The sequence below is a fragment of the Cebidichthys violaceus genome, unplaced genomic scaffold, assembly GCF_023349555.1.
Source record: "Cebidichthys violaceus isolate CVI_PGR_0920_01 unplaced genomic scaffold, fCebVio1.0.p SCAF_2, whole genome shotgun sequence".
Classification (NCBI taxonomy): Eukaryota; Metazoa; Chordata; class Actinopteri; order Perciformes; family Stichaeidae; genus Cebidichthys; species Cebidichthys violaceus.
In genome coordinates, this window is record NW_027176372.1 from 12,489,900 (window position 1) to 12,502,694 (window position 12,795).

Below are 12,795 nucleotides of genomic sequence, written 5' to 3' on the forward strand. Positions count from 1 at the left end.
CTCGCTACTCGTGTGACCCGGAAAATTGATCTGCTCCATCATGAAGGATGTCCCACTGCGGAGGGTTCTCAGAGGCATTTAAAGTGAGAATGGAAGGAAATCTTTCATCAGACAGATACAACTCAGGTGTCCTATTACTCAAAATGTTTAGATTTAATATGTGTCTGATTCAGCATCCATTCACCATCTAGTTAAGGGCAGTGGCCGGAGGAGAAGTTATGATAAAACATGCTATTGAATTATGGGTAATAGCCTCTAGCGGTTCTGAAGCTTGACTCTAACAAACAAGTAAAATTCAGGCTATCTCGGCCTCGGCTGCTTCAATTGTGAGTGCAATGCTAAATCACTGGAGTACCCCTTTAAAATTCTGGTTTCGTATCCAGTTTGCAAATGTCAACAGGGCACAACCTGTCCCTTAAAATCCATTCATCAGCTCATGAGCTACAACGCAGCAGTATCCTACCGCTGACCTCAAACATCAGCTGTAGACTAAACTAAAGCAGCCCCAGAGGAGAAACCGTCCTCGTATTTCCCCCGGGGGGGCTCTAACATCACCTTGAACTCAGCAGAGGACTGTGTGAAGCCTTGCCAGGCCTATGAACATGACCTGGGGAGTGCTCGTCAGGGGTGGAGGGGTGGGCGGGAGGAGGCAGAGGATGGAGCAAAGATGAAGGGGATGCTGCTGCCTCCATCACAGACAAGACAAACGACGCACAGACAGATGGCACTTGACATCGCTGCCACATTCAGTTAGTTTCCAGTTACAACACACGCTGACTCTGGATCAGCGGATGCTTAAGTCACGCAATAAATGATACAGCGCCCTGACCGCTGAGCAATCTTTGCCACAACAGAACCTCCGTCACAATCATTCGTATGATTAAAAATCCACATTTTCATCATAAACAGCATATGGGTTATGGATTAAATCAGAGTTTGGGTGTGTTCTTTCAATAGCCACATGGTGGTGGTGTAACTCATGAGGGATGGGTGGAGAGGACACAGTGCCAAGGGGTCAAAGATTGAACTCATCGCCTAGTAAACCACATCAGTCACGTCTAAATCGGTCAGTTCATGATATCTCCACCGCAGTTACTAATAGTATATGAAACATCCAGGGTGATGGAGACACAGTGTGAGACTGCGGTTGCCATGGCCTGACCTTGAACTGAAAGCAAATTGGACAGTATCAACCATTAACTGACACGTAAGGTATTCAGGAGGCATACTGGGAAATATAATATATGATGATCTCTTAAACAAAAGATGGAACAACAGGTGGTGATATGGATTTACAAGGTATCAGGGTCACAGGCCTGCTGGGTCACACAAGAGTTGTCTGGTGTTATGATGTGACAATAAAGGGAATCAGCTACAGCTAAAGGTTTATGTTTAATTTGAAGGAAATGGATTTCAGGTTGAGTATTTATGTTGTGTTATGCAAGTTTAACTTGTAATTTGTATTATTGTGAGAATAGGTCAGACTGGAGCTGATTGCATTACATGTAGTTGAAAAAATTAATAGGAAACATCATTTTTTATAATTTAATATGTTTACATCAAAATTCTGAATAATTACTGGCAGGAAGAAAACTGACTGATAACCTCAAAATTACATATATATATATATATATATATATATATATATATATATATATATATATATATATATATATATATATATATATATATATACATACATACATACATACATACATATATATTTTTCCTTTTACCAAATTCTCTACAGAAATGTATTCGTCACATCAGACAATTCATCCAAAAATAGATAATATCCCACTATTCAATTTCCAATTTTATTTATTATATATTCATATTTGCTTTTGAAGATTGATGCATTTCAACATAGTTCCCATTTGGACCCTAACACAGTATATGATCAGTCTGAATCATTGTATTGGTCCACAAGTTTGCATTATTGAATTGTTGGATTCTCCTTCTAACAATTTCATTTTGTTGGTGTTACATGTTTGTAGTTTTATTGTGATTTAATGTTGGATTTAGCAAAACAATCTAAGTGTTGTTTTAAGATTGGTGCTCTACTTTTCGTCTCCTTAAAATAAAGGAGTTTACATTTGACTGAAAATTGTAATATATAATAATAAAATAAAATATGACAAATCAATCTGATGCAATTTTTTGAATAGAAAGCAATCATACTGTCCACCAGAGTTCAAACAATTCTACAGATGTCTTTATTACTTCCACAGATATAAGAGAAGGTGGTATTTTCTCTTATCTAGATCATTGCCTCATCAGAAGGCAGCAGCCAGACTCTTGTTATATCTAAAAGAACAGAGCATTGCTTTCAGTGGTTGCCAATGAAGTTTTTAGATTTTACAGATTTCTACATCACTGATCTTGTAACTCTATATGAACCGCGGTGTGTTGTAAGATCCTGAAACAGGTTCTTCTGGCTGTTCAGAGCTCCAGATTAAAGGCATCGGGAGCGGGCTTTTTCTTTTCGAGCCTGGAGACTTTGGAAGAGTCTGTCTGGTCAGGGGAGTTCATTGTGTGTCCTCATTTAAATTCTTAAAAGTCACTTTCTCTTTCTTAATTTGTGAAAAGTTTTATTTGATTTCACTTTATTCAAATGTTTTATACATTATTTCACTGGATTGTGGATGGACATGTTTTTCTGTATGTCTGTATGTGTTCATTTACATACAATGGTATGATGCAGTTAAATACAAAAACACATGTATGTTTATATATGGGCATGCACATAATGTAAATCATTTTTTATTCACATGTATGTGAATATATATTTGTTAAAACTCATTTCAGGCTTATTTTTGCTTTTATTGTTTAGTTGTCTTTTAGTCGGATTATTAGCCATGTGTTATTATTTGTATTTATTTATTTTTGCTTTTAATCTTCTCAACAGTGTATCAGGGGTTGAAAGTGATTACATGTTCTCATAGATATTTTTTCCTTGCCACCGCTGCCCAGAGCTTGCTCACGGTCTGGAATTGTTGGGTCTCTGTAATTTAATGTTCTAGAGAAAATATGGTCTAGACCTGCTTTAACTGTCACAAGATAGCTTGCACTCTATATTTTAACATTTCCTGAGACTTTCTTTATTTACTAGTTTAAGGCAAATGTTGGATATTTTTCTCACCTCTGACAGATTATGTTTATTACTTGCAATTCAAGATACATAATAAAAAAATATTAGGACATCTCATAAAATATGAGGTAAAACTGTGAAACCGCTAAGACAATAGAACAACTACAAGGCCAACTGAAGGACCTAAAACATTAACAAACAGCATATAATGCATCCACAACTCAACACAGTCATCCTTCAGAACGTGAACTTAAACATTTCTCAATTTATAGTTGTATACCTTTTCATACCAAACGTTTTGAAAGCAGGGACTGCATGTTGTTACAAAGTTTTAGGCCACTGCTCTGGTAATTTTGAAAATGTAAACGTTTTTGTGGAGAAAGTGTAAAATCTTTGCTGTCATTCTTAACCGGATTACATCCTAATTAGTCTAATCACCAAACAGTTAATGGATCTAAAACACCAAAAGGCCTCCAGGACAGAGATAGAGACCTTTTTAAAGAGGCATTTTGCGCCACCAGGAAGGTTTAGGCAAGAAACAAACATTTTAATTTAGGTCATACACACACACACACACACACACACACACACACACACACACACACACACACACACACACACACGCACACGCGCACACACAGGCGTACACGCACACACGGAGAGGCTCCCAACTCCGACCCTCAAAATACCCACACGTTCGTGCAGCGGAAGTTTTTAAGCAACCTTATCTGAAGCTTTATCTGAGTCGGAGATGTGCTGCAGAAAGACAGGTCAAAGGGGACCGCGGGGCTGCTGCGGGACGAAGCATTAGGGATATGAAACACATGCCAGACCTGTCATGTTCAATTTACAGTTGACTGAACAGTTAACTCTCCGGTAGAACTGAGGACGTGTTTAATTTGGTGGATAATTTATCATTCCAGACGACTCATCTTTTTGAATTTCCCTTTAAAATAATAATAGAACACAATGAAACTTTAAAGTCAAACCGCGCAAAGCAGTGGAAATCAATCACGATGAACACATTTTCCTCATGTCTTTTGCCCTCCCCCCTCCAACCCCTCCCCTGTGCGTTTACTTTATTTCGCCAATTATTACAGCAAGAGCCGGGCCAGTGTTGACTCTCGCTGCGCCTGAGAAAGATTGTCCAGCCATTCATCAGCTCTCGAGGCGCACAAATAGTCTTTAAAACTATAAACACCATCGCTGGGTCGGAGACAGGGGGACCCATTTACCCCGTGGCTGTGCTAAACGCTGTAGATAAAACAAACGATAATACTGTCTGTCTCCTGTGACCGTCTCCACAGGCATTAATAGCAGGTTTAGTGCCAACCGTGCGGGGTGAAACACGTGTCGGTTACGCGTCATTACGCACAGTTGTCTCCATTGTAATACCGTCCGGCGAAATTAGTTGTGTTTTGTCATTTCTAATCCATACTTTATTGATTGCATGTATAATTTGACAACATCTCATTTAACTATGAAGAATGCACGAATTCATGGAGGCGAGAGAAGTGTCTTTTTTTCCATTGGAATTTACAGCTGATTGCTGGTCTTGGAATTGAACAAGAAGTCAGAGTAATTTGCTAAATTAAAAGCGTAAAAGCAATAGAATTGGGCTGTTTTATCGGTTAAAAACGCGGGTGTCATATATGACACCGCTTTAGGGCCTGCAGCGTGGGTGGGAGTGTGTGTGCAGGTTTGTTGTCGTCTGTTATCACGTCCTGATAACGCAGACAGTGGCTCCAGCATCTCTTGGAGGCAGACAGCAGAGTGTGTCGCTCCTGGTTTCAGGTTCCGTGTGGAGGGACCCAAAACCTGTTGTCTGCTCCCCTCTTTCTTGGCGCTCGTCTGCTCCGTTTCCCATCGGATGAGGGACGGGCCGACACCCCCCAAACACACGCACGCGCACGACCAAGCTTATCAGACGCATCAAGCTCTTTTAGAATTACTCCCAGTAACCTAAATTATGCACGTTTTGACTCATTGGTCGCTATTATAGATCGTTGATGTTCACGCAGTTAGATACATCATTTCTCTCGCTACTTGAATGTGTGTAAACATCCGTCCAAATGCTGGGCTTGTAGATTTTACTGTAAACGTGTTTGCATTGTGTAATGACTGGAAAACTGAAATATATTCATCTAAAAAGTTGATTATTAAGTTTCACTCAATTTATGAAGTTTTTTTAAATCACGTCTATCCTCAAACAATGCATGCTTATATTCCCACCAGGATCAAGCTGATTTAGCAAATGCTTCTAACAAGTAAATTTGCTTTGGAAAGAGAATAATTTTGTCTAGGCTGGTAAATTTGGTGATTGAACGCATGTAGATGTATATGTACCAGACATCACTTTACGTCACGAAATGGGAGTAGTACCAGTGGCTCCATGCAGAGTGTCCCACTGGCTCACCCCTCCCTCCCTGCGTCACCGGGAGGAGACGGAGGCCAAGAAAAAAAGTTTGGAGACAGGGTTGACATTCAAAATGCACACTTCACTCAAGATCAGTCTGCTCCACCAAACTAATACTTAAATCCAGTAAATATTGCCAGGAAGGAGAGGGAGTTTGTTGACGTCTTCTTTGTTACGTCCTATGACAGGTTAATAGAGTTTTTTTTCCAGTTCTTGGCAATGTTTCCCAGCCCCAGCAGCACGTCCACTCCCTTCTCTGTAAAGGATATATTAAACCTGGAGCAGAGTCATGATGTTACGGTGTCTTCTCTGGACGTTTCTTCTCGTATGGACTGCTGCACCGTGCCAACCTCCTCCTCCTCCTCCTGCATGCTGGCCCGCCTGAAGCAGGAGCCTCTCCGGGACATGTCGTCCGCCGCCGCCTCGCTGTTTGGAGAAGACCTCCACGACTCCAGAGCCAGCAGAGGCAATGCACTCAACTTCGCCACTGCCTTTTATGGGAAATCCCTCATGGAGATGGATATAGTTAAGGATGGAGAATCAGACGCGTTTGAGGCGAAACGTAGAAAAGGTGAGCTGAGGAGGACAAACTTTGATTTTGCAGGCCTGCAGAAATGAGGCCCACAGGCTCGTGCTCTTTTGATTTGTGCGAAACGTATTAGATGCTCCAAAAACAACTCCACTACAGCAATAAGCATACAGGAGACACTCTTAAAACAGGCTTTGAAACAAACAAACAAAGTTAAAAAATATATAAAACTTGAGTTTATGGTTATCATTTTCTTGTAGGCTTGCTAGATTTATTTTCCAAAGCACACTGAATGCATCATGGGCGGCCAAGGGAACTGAATTACTAACATTGGCAGAATTAGCACAAATTAATATAGGCTAAGTAATGTGTTACAACATATTATATAGGCTACTACTATTATTATTATTATTAATCAGCAGTATAGTAAACATAGCTCTAGGCCTAATGATGGAAATAAATATCCATCCAGCCCCTTTGTTAACAAGTAACGTTTGCAGATATGTATGTATTTTTGTCCTCCTTTCTTTCTGTCTGGTGTGATCAGAGGATTTCAGTCCTCCGACCGAGGCCGTAGAGGACATAAAAACCGACGACCCAGACCGAGCCAAGCCCCGGAGACGCAGGAAACCCCGCGTCCTCTTTTCGCAAGCGCAGGTGTACGAGCTGGAGCGCCGCTTCAAGCAGCAACGATACCTGTCCGCCCCGGAGAGAGACCACCTAGCCGGGGCGCTCAAACTCACCCCGACCCAGGTGAAGATCTGGTTCCAGAACAGGAGGTACAAGTGCAAGCGGCAGAGGCAGGACCAGAGCCTGGAGATGGTGTCCCTGCCGCCGCCCAGGAGGGTGTCGGTGCCGGTGCTGGTGCGGGACGGGAAGCCTTGCCTGGCGGGAGACACAGCCACGTACAACCCCTCCTACAGTATGGGTCACATCAGCCATTTCTCTTATAACAACTATCCAGCTTTCAGTAACTACACCGGCCCCAGCTGCAACACAAACTATGCGTGTAATTATCCTGCAGGCACAATGCAAACTATGCAAGGATCGTCCAGCAACGGGAATTACATGAACTTTGGGGTAGGGGACCTGAATAATGTGCAGAACACATTTTCCTCCAGTAATGGGGTGTCTTCGTTACATGGCATTAGGACATGGTAAAATACGTGTGTTCCCTATTCAGTTTAACGGGATTATTTTATGACTGCATGCATTTTTTTCATTGTGCCAAGTCTTTGTAACTTCTCTTATATTTAATTAATTACTTTTTGTAGTTTTTTGTTTTAGTTTTCAGCACAATTCTTGTCTGAATGATCTACATTTGTATTTATTTAGTAGAGCACTAACTGATCAATAACTAGTTGGCAAACAGTTCTTATGTCAATTTAAAATGTCAAATAAAAACATTTTTTATTCTCATTTTATTAATGCTTTTTTTTCTTCACACAATGACTATATATTTTACTTTTAAAAATCAGACAGTATTTTCAGTGGCCTATGATGAAAAATTCAACCAATTGTAAATTAAGACTACAAATATGAATTCTATAAGGCTATTATTATTATTATTATCATTATTATTTGTCAATATTGCTGACATGCAACTATTTAATCCTTATGCTTAAAGTTGTGCAATTGCCTCTGACTTTCAATCCCTAAATCATAAAAGAAAATATCAAAAATATCAAATAAAAGTATGTAATATGTCATAGTGAACTATGGTCACATAATGGTTGAACTGGACCATAAAATCTGTCGGCCCTCATGGTTTGTGTCTGGTTAAAATGTTCAAGTGGCTATTAGGAAGCTTCCTTCAATATGCTTAAACAAGGTTAAAAGGTTGTAAAAAGTTTACACTTTTAACAAGCCGCTGTCAGCCACGTCTTCGCTCTACAAGCATGTTTAGAGCTGCTGGGGCATGATGGCTGTGAGCCCTGACCTTGACCTGCATTAAATGGTATTAAATGAAGCTCTGCTGATCAAATGCTGTTTTTAACTCAGTGAAACTACAAACGTTTTGATTTTCATTTACTGTATAGTATTTTGTGTACAAGCATTTATATACAATCTGTCAAAAGCCATCCTGAAAGTCAGAAACCTTTTCTCTGTAATTCAAGATGTTACCTGATCCAAGATATTAATCTATTTCTGAACAGTACACTTGATTATTAAAGACTCCCGTTTAAAAAAAATAAATGTCTTTGCTAAATTGTTACTGTGAAGTATTTGAGAATTGATCAAGTTTAACAGGGCTCACAGTGAGAATGTACAGATAATGAATATAACAGTCAGATAAATAACTGAACAACTTCAGTTGTAGAAATTACTACCTGAATGCAGAGCTGGAGAGATTGTCTGGTTGTTTATGGCATCAGTGTGGTGCAGTTTACATTCCCCCCTGAGACCTCAGTCCACTTGTCCGGATACAAACCCAAACACTTGATTGACACTCTCACAGTGCTAAATGCAAGAATAGTCCAATTTGCTTGACAGAGAGCCAGAGGCCTTGTCTAAGTGTGCAGTTATATGAACAGGCTAGCTCTGCCCAACTGCCAACACTTTACAGGAGTAAGAGACGCTTAGCCATCTCTCAGGTCTCTCCACACACGCTCTGTCGTCCCATCTCTTTTTAAACAACACACCCTCACAAACACACGGTTGAGAAACATGTCAAACATCAAGCCGGAGGACTTTATGTTTATTGATGATCAATACGGACAACATGAACACATATCAAACAAAATGGGAATGCCAGGCAATTGCAGAGAGGGGAGCAAGGTCATGTAGCTCCTCTGGCCACCCTCTCCTCCGAGGTGTTGAAAAGGCAACGTCAGATAACAGCACCACACAGACCTAAAAATATCCCCCCTCACCCTCCACCCACACTGGAAAAGGGAGAGGGGAAACGGGTCGGAATAATCTGCTTTTCCGGGTCTTATCTGAAGAAAGGCAGGGATGCATGCTGCTCTATCTCTGCCAGTGTGATGAACACGGCTGCTTCTCTGAGCTTTTCTGCTCCGCTGCAGGCCAGAGCCAAGCTGAAGCGGGCAGAGATGAAGGGAGGTGTGCACACTCGATTTTGGATTTCTTTTTTGTTTGCGTGCTAAATGAATAAAACATATGGACAATGTGAAGTGCACACAAGTAGAAACACTGTTCTGATTATCCAGCTGGTGAAACACAAACTGAGCGACTGCAGTAGGGCTTGTATTCAAAGTTAAAAGCTATTTTAATATTCTATTTGTAATAAGTAGCATTAAGTCACTATAATGTTGTAATAAATTATACTTCATGCTAAACCTTATAAATAACAATTAAACATAGTGCTTGTACATCATTTGCACAGTTAATGATATCAGGTGATGAAAAACTTTGAAAAAGTTAGTAAGGAATATATAGGAATATATCCTAATATCTTTCCCACAATATACATCCGTAATATTGTGACATTTAACAGTACTGCTGATTAATAGTAATATACTACGATAACATTGCTTAAATGACATGCAGGCCAATAAAAGCTTGTTGAACTGAAATGAATAGCGGCACTTTGTTTTGTGATCATCAGATTCCACTGAAATTCTGTTTGCATTATTTTTCTTAGACATTATTTTTATGAGATGAGTTTTACTGCATTCAGCACATTATCTGCAGTCATGACAAGAATTAAATACACACACACACACACACACACACACACACACACACACACACACACACACACACACACACACACACACACACACACACACACACACACACACACACACACACTATGGCAATTAAAACAAAACCATACTGGATATCTTCAACAGGAATGTAAAAAATAAATGATAATTATGGGTCGTCCATTCCTCTCATGATTGATTTCATTGAAAGCAATGCACAGCATCACTGTCACACTAACCAAGGATGGATGTCTGACACATTTTGTGTCACCAACGCGTACGTTCCCCCCCTCACGAAAATGAATTATTCCCTTTGTATGTTGAACCAAAACCTTCTTAATAAATAAAACACACTGCATGGAACTAGAGGTTTATCTTCACCCTTTGTGGACAATATTTCACCCTCGGCAGCGTCAAAGTTAAGCAGAGTGAGCAGTCCACATTCCACCGAGCAGACGCTGGTGTGTGTAATGTGACACGCGGCAGTCAGGGTTGTTTAAAATCATTTGCGCTGACAACGGAAAGTACAGCATGTGGTAATGGGAGAGCTCCTCAGAAAGGTACCTGGTCTATAGGAAGGGGAACAGTCTCTTCTTGAGGATGTAGAGAACTGTGGCGAGGAAGAGGGCGATCGCCAGGAAGATGAGCAGTTTATCAGTGAGCTCTCTGCGGTTGTACTTGGTGATGAGTTTCCTCCCGAGCTGGATGGTCCCCGTCATGGTCTTAAACTCCTCATTGGTCTCTTGGATTGTCCTCGAGGAGGTTGCTGCGAAAAAGAGATACACAGTTAACATAAATGGATAGACATTTAAGACAGTGTGCATTAACATCAAATCTGTAAATCCTTTTGAGTCTTCTAAAGTCGGTGGCCATGAAGTTTTTACCCCAACCTAGAGTGTGTATCCACGACAGGCAACACAGTGTTAACACAGTCTTTACATCAGGTGTCTCCTTCACCAACCTAGTGACGTCATGGTCTCCTCGCTCTGCTGAACCTGCTGCGCCATCATCCGGCTGATGCTCATGAGATTCTCTGTAATGTCACTGGTGGTCTGGGCCAGGCCCTCTTTGGTCATCTTCCTGAGAACAAGACAGCAGACACAACTCTAGAAGTCCAAGAACTAAATTAATGTATTCTACAAAAAAGGACTAGAAGGATGTAAAAACAATGCACTTTTCTCAATACAATTTGCCAAGACATTAAGCTGATCCACGTCTGTGAATGCATCTCATTTAAGAGGAAGTAGCACACCTCGGCTCACCTCTGCCTCACACCACTATCTGCGCCATTAAGAAGTGCCTGCTTTTCCATATTATCTATGGACAGTTTGCTGGCCAGGTTGGCTTTCCTCCAACCTGTCTGGTTACTGCAAAAACAGACAGAAATAATATGTATGAATATCTTCATTAAGTAGACATTATGCAAGTTTAAGCTGGCAATTTGCACATCCTTCTACAACAGTTCACATTTATACAAATCAGGGAGTGGCAAAATATAAAAAGATGTATAGACATTACCTCAGCATCTGTTTCCTGTGTCCCTCTACCTGACTGATCAGAGCTTGCTTGTCTGACTCTTTGTCCTGCTCCATAGCTATCTGCTCAAAATCCTGTCAAAGTGGCACCAATGTTTTCTGAGCCATTGATTATCATTGAAAGTGGTTGATGCACAGCCCATAATGGGGTTCTGTCATGTTTGCAGAGACAAATATATATATATATATATATATATATATATATATATATAAAAAAAAAGTGTTTCTTACCTGAATCCGCAACCTGAGATTGTGGAAACTCTTTTTCACATCTGCGTTCAGTTCGGTCAGCTTGCTCTGAGGGCCTGAGCACTCAGTGATGTCCTGGTGAAACATGCATATATGTTTTTATTGTCAGTGTAAGGTGAAGTTAGTGGTATCGACATGCTGCTCTCATTTGTAACTGCAAAGACAGTTACAGTGAACTACAATTGGGACTCTGTATGCAAGAGGTGCATCATTCTGTTAGGTGGCAATAATCTGTCCACATGGGACACCACATGTGCTCAGAAAATAAAGCAACTCTGCAATGATCATTTTCATTATCAATGAATCAGAATTTGCCAGTCCAAAGAGGCCTTATTTTGTCCCCTAAAGAACGGTTAAAAAACGAAAGGTATTTGATTTAAAACTATATATAATAGAGAAAAGGGCAAGTAAATATTTTGTATTTTTGCTTGAGCAATTACTTTCAACCATTGATTATCAAAATGTGTCTTTTAATTGTCTTCAATTGACTACCGTTAAGTGGTTAAATCGGTCAAGAAAAGCATCAATGGGAACTCAATGATTAAAAATATACAAAAAATAAATACAAATAATTAGTTTAATTAAACTTGGTAAATATTAGTTTTATGTAAAGCACGTTGATCGTACTGGAAATCAGTTTAAATATGAATCATCTCTCACTGACACGATGAAATAACGTAAACTTTAATTATAGCCAATTCACGACACTGGTGACGTCAGTTTTCCTCTTCTTTGACTGGCAGTTTTGATTTCCCACTTGATACAATTACCTTATCAGTGAGGACAATAGGCACATTTAAGAGATACGCTGCAGCACTTTTGCTCTGCTGATAGCGGCAGCTCATCCTGAGAGAGCGGCTCGAGCTGTCGGTATACCGGCTGACTGCAGCTGGGACCGGTAGCACGAACGCTATCAGACAGCAGGACTCCTTTGAATGACAAGCTCAAACAGCAGCGTGTCTCGACGTGGCGCTAAGTAGTCTTACCAAATAAATACTCGCACCTGGATGAGCGCTTTGATTTCCAGGTCATATTTGAGTATTTCTTGCTCACATATTCGGACGTGGACATCTGAGGACGCCATTTTGCCATCGTAGGCGGCTCAAACTACGGAAAGCAGGAAGCACGTTTTGAACGTTGACTATCACCTTTGTCCTAACAAACCGAACCGTTACATTTTATGGTATTAAAAACAAACCAGCCTGAATAATAATACAAATCACATTCTCTATATAAAACAACAAATAACAAAATATATTTTATAGGCAGTCTGAAATAACTGCAATGAAATTAGACACATGTATACA

The 12,795-nt window shown here is 40.3% G+C and overlaps 2 protein-coding genes across 2 annotated transcripts; one reads left to right on the plus strand and one right to left on the minus strand.

Annotated features, from left to right (window-relative positions):
* Positions 1-5,579: 5,579 nt before the first annotated feature.
* Positions 5,580-7,460, plus strand: nkx2.5 (NK2 homeobox 5). Its single transcript, XM_068715385.1, has 2 exons — positions 5,580-6,078; positions 6,584-7,460. Exons 1-2 carry the CDS (start codon positions 5,727-5,729, stop codon positions 7,195-7,197), a joined length of 966 nt encoding a protein of 321 aa, XP_068571486.1. The 5' UTR covers positions 5,580-5,726; the 3' UTR covers positions 7,198-7,460.
* A 1,240-nt stretch (positions 7,461-8,700) lies between these two features.
* On the minus strand, positions 8,701-12,576 carry bnip1a (BCL2 interacting protein 1a). Its single transcript, XM_068715386.1, has 6 exons — positions 12,492-12,576; positions 11,471-11,563; positions 11,223-11,314; positions 10,967-11,071; positions 10,666-10,784; positions 8,701-10,470 (listed from the first exon to the last, which is right to left on the minus strand). The coding sequence occupies exons 1-6, from the start codon at positions 12,570-12,572 to the stop codon at positions 10,274-10,276; spliced, it is 687 nt and encodes a 228-aa protein (XP_068571487.1). The 5' UTR covers positions 12,573-12,576; the 3' UTR covers positions 8,701-10,273.
* Positions 12,577-12,795: the final 219 nt, after the last annotated feature.

Excerpts from the sequence above, each read along its gene's own strand:
- nkx2.5 (XM_068715385.1), top strand. The coding sequence starts at position 5,727 with ATGTTTCCCAGCCCCAGCAGCACGTCCACTCCCTTCTCTGTAAAGGAT. Across the intron at positions 6,079-6,583 it reads TGAGGCGAAACGTAGAAAAG|AGGATTTCAGTCCTCCGACC; the intron begins GTGAGCTGAGGA and ends TGGTGTGATCAG.
- bnip1a (XM_068715386.1), bottom strand. The coding sequence starts at position 12,572 with ATGGCGTCCTCAGATGTCCACGTCCGAATATGTGAGCAAGAAATACTC. Across the intron at positions 11,564-12,491 it reads AAATCAAAGCGCTCATCCAG|GACATCACTGAGTGCTCAGG; the intron begins GTGCGAGTATTT and ends ATGTTTCACCAG. Across the intron at positions 11,072-11,222 it reads CACAGGAAACAGATGCTGAG|TAACCAGACAGGTTGGAGGA; the intron begins GTAATGTCTATA and ends CTGTTTTTGCAG.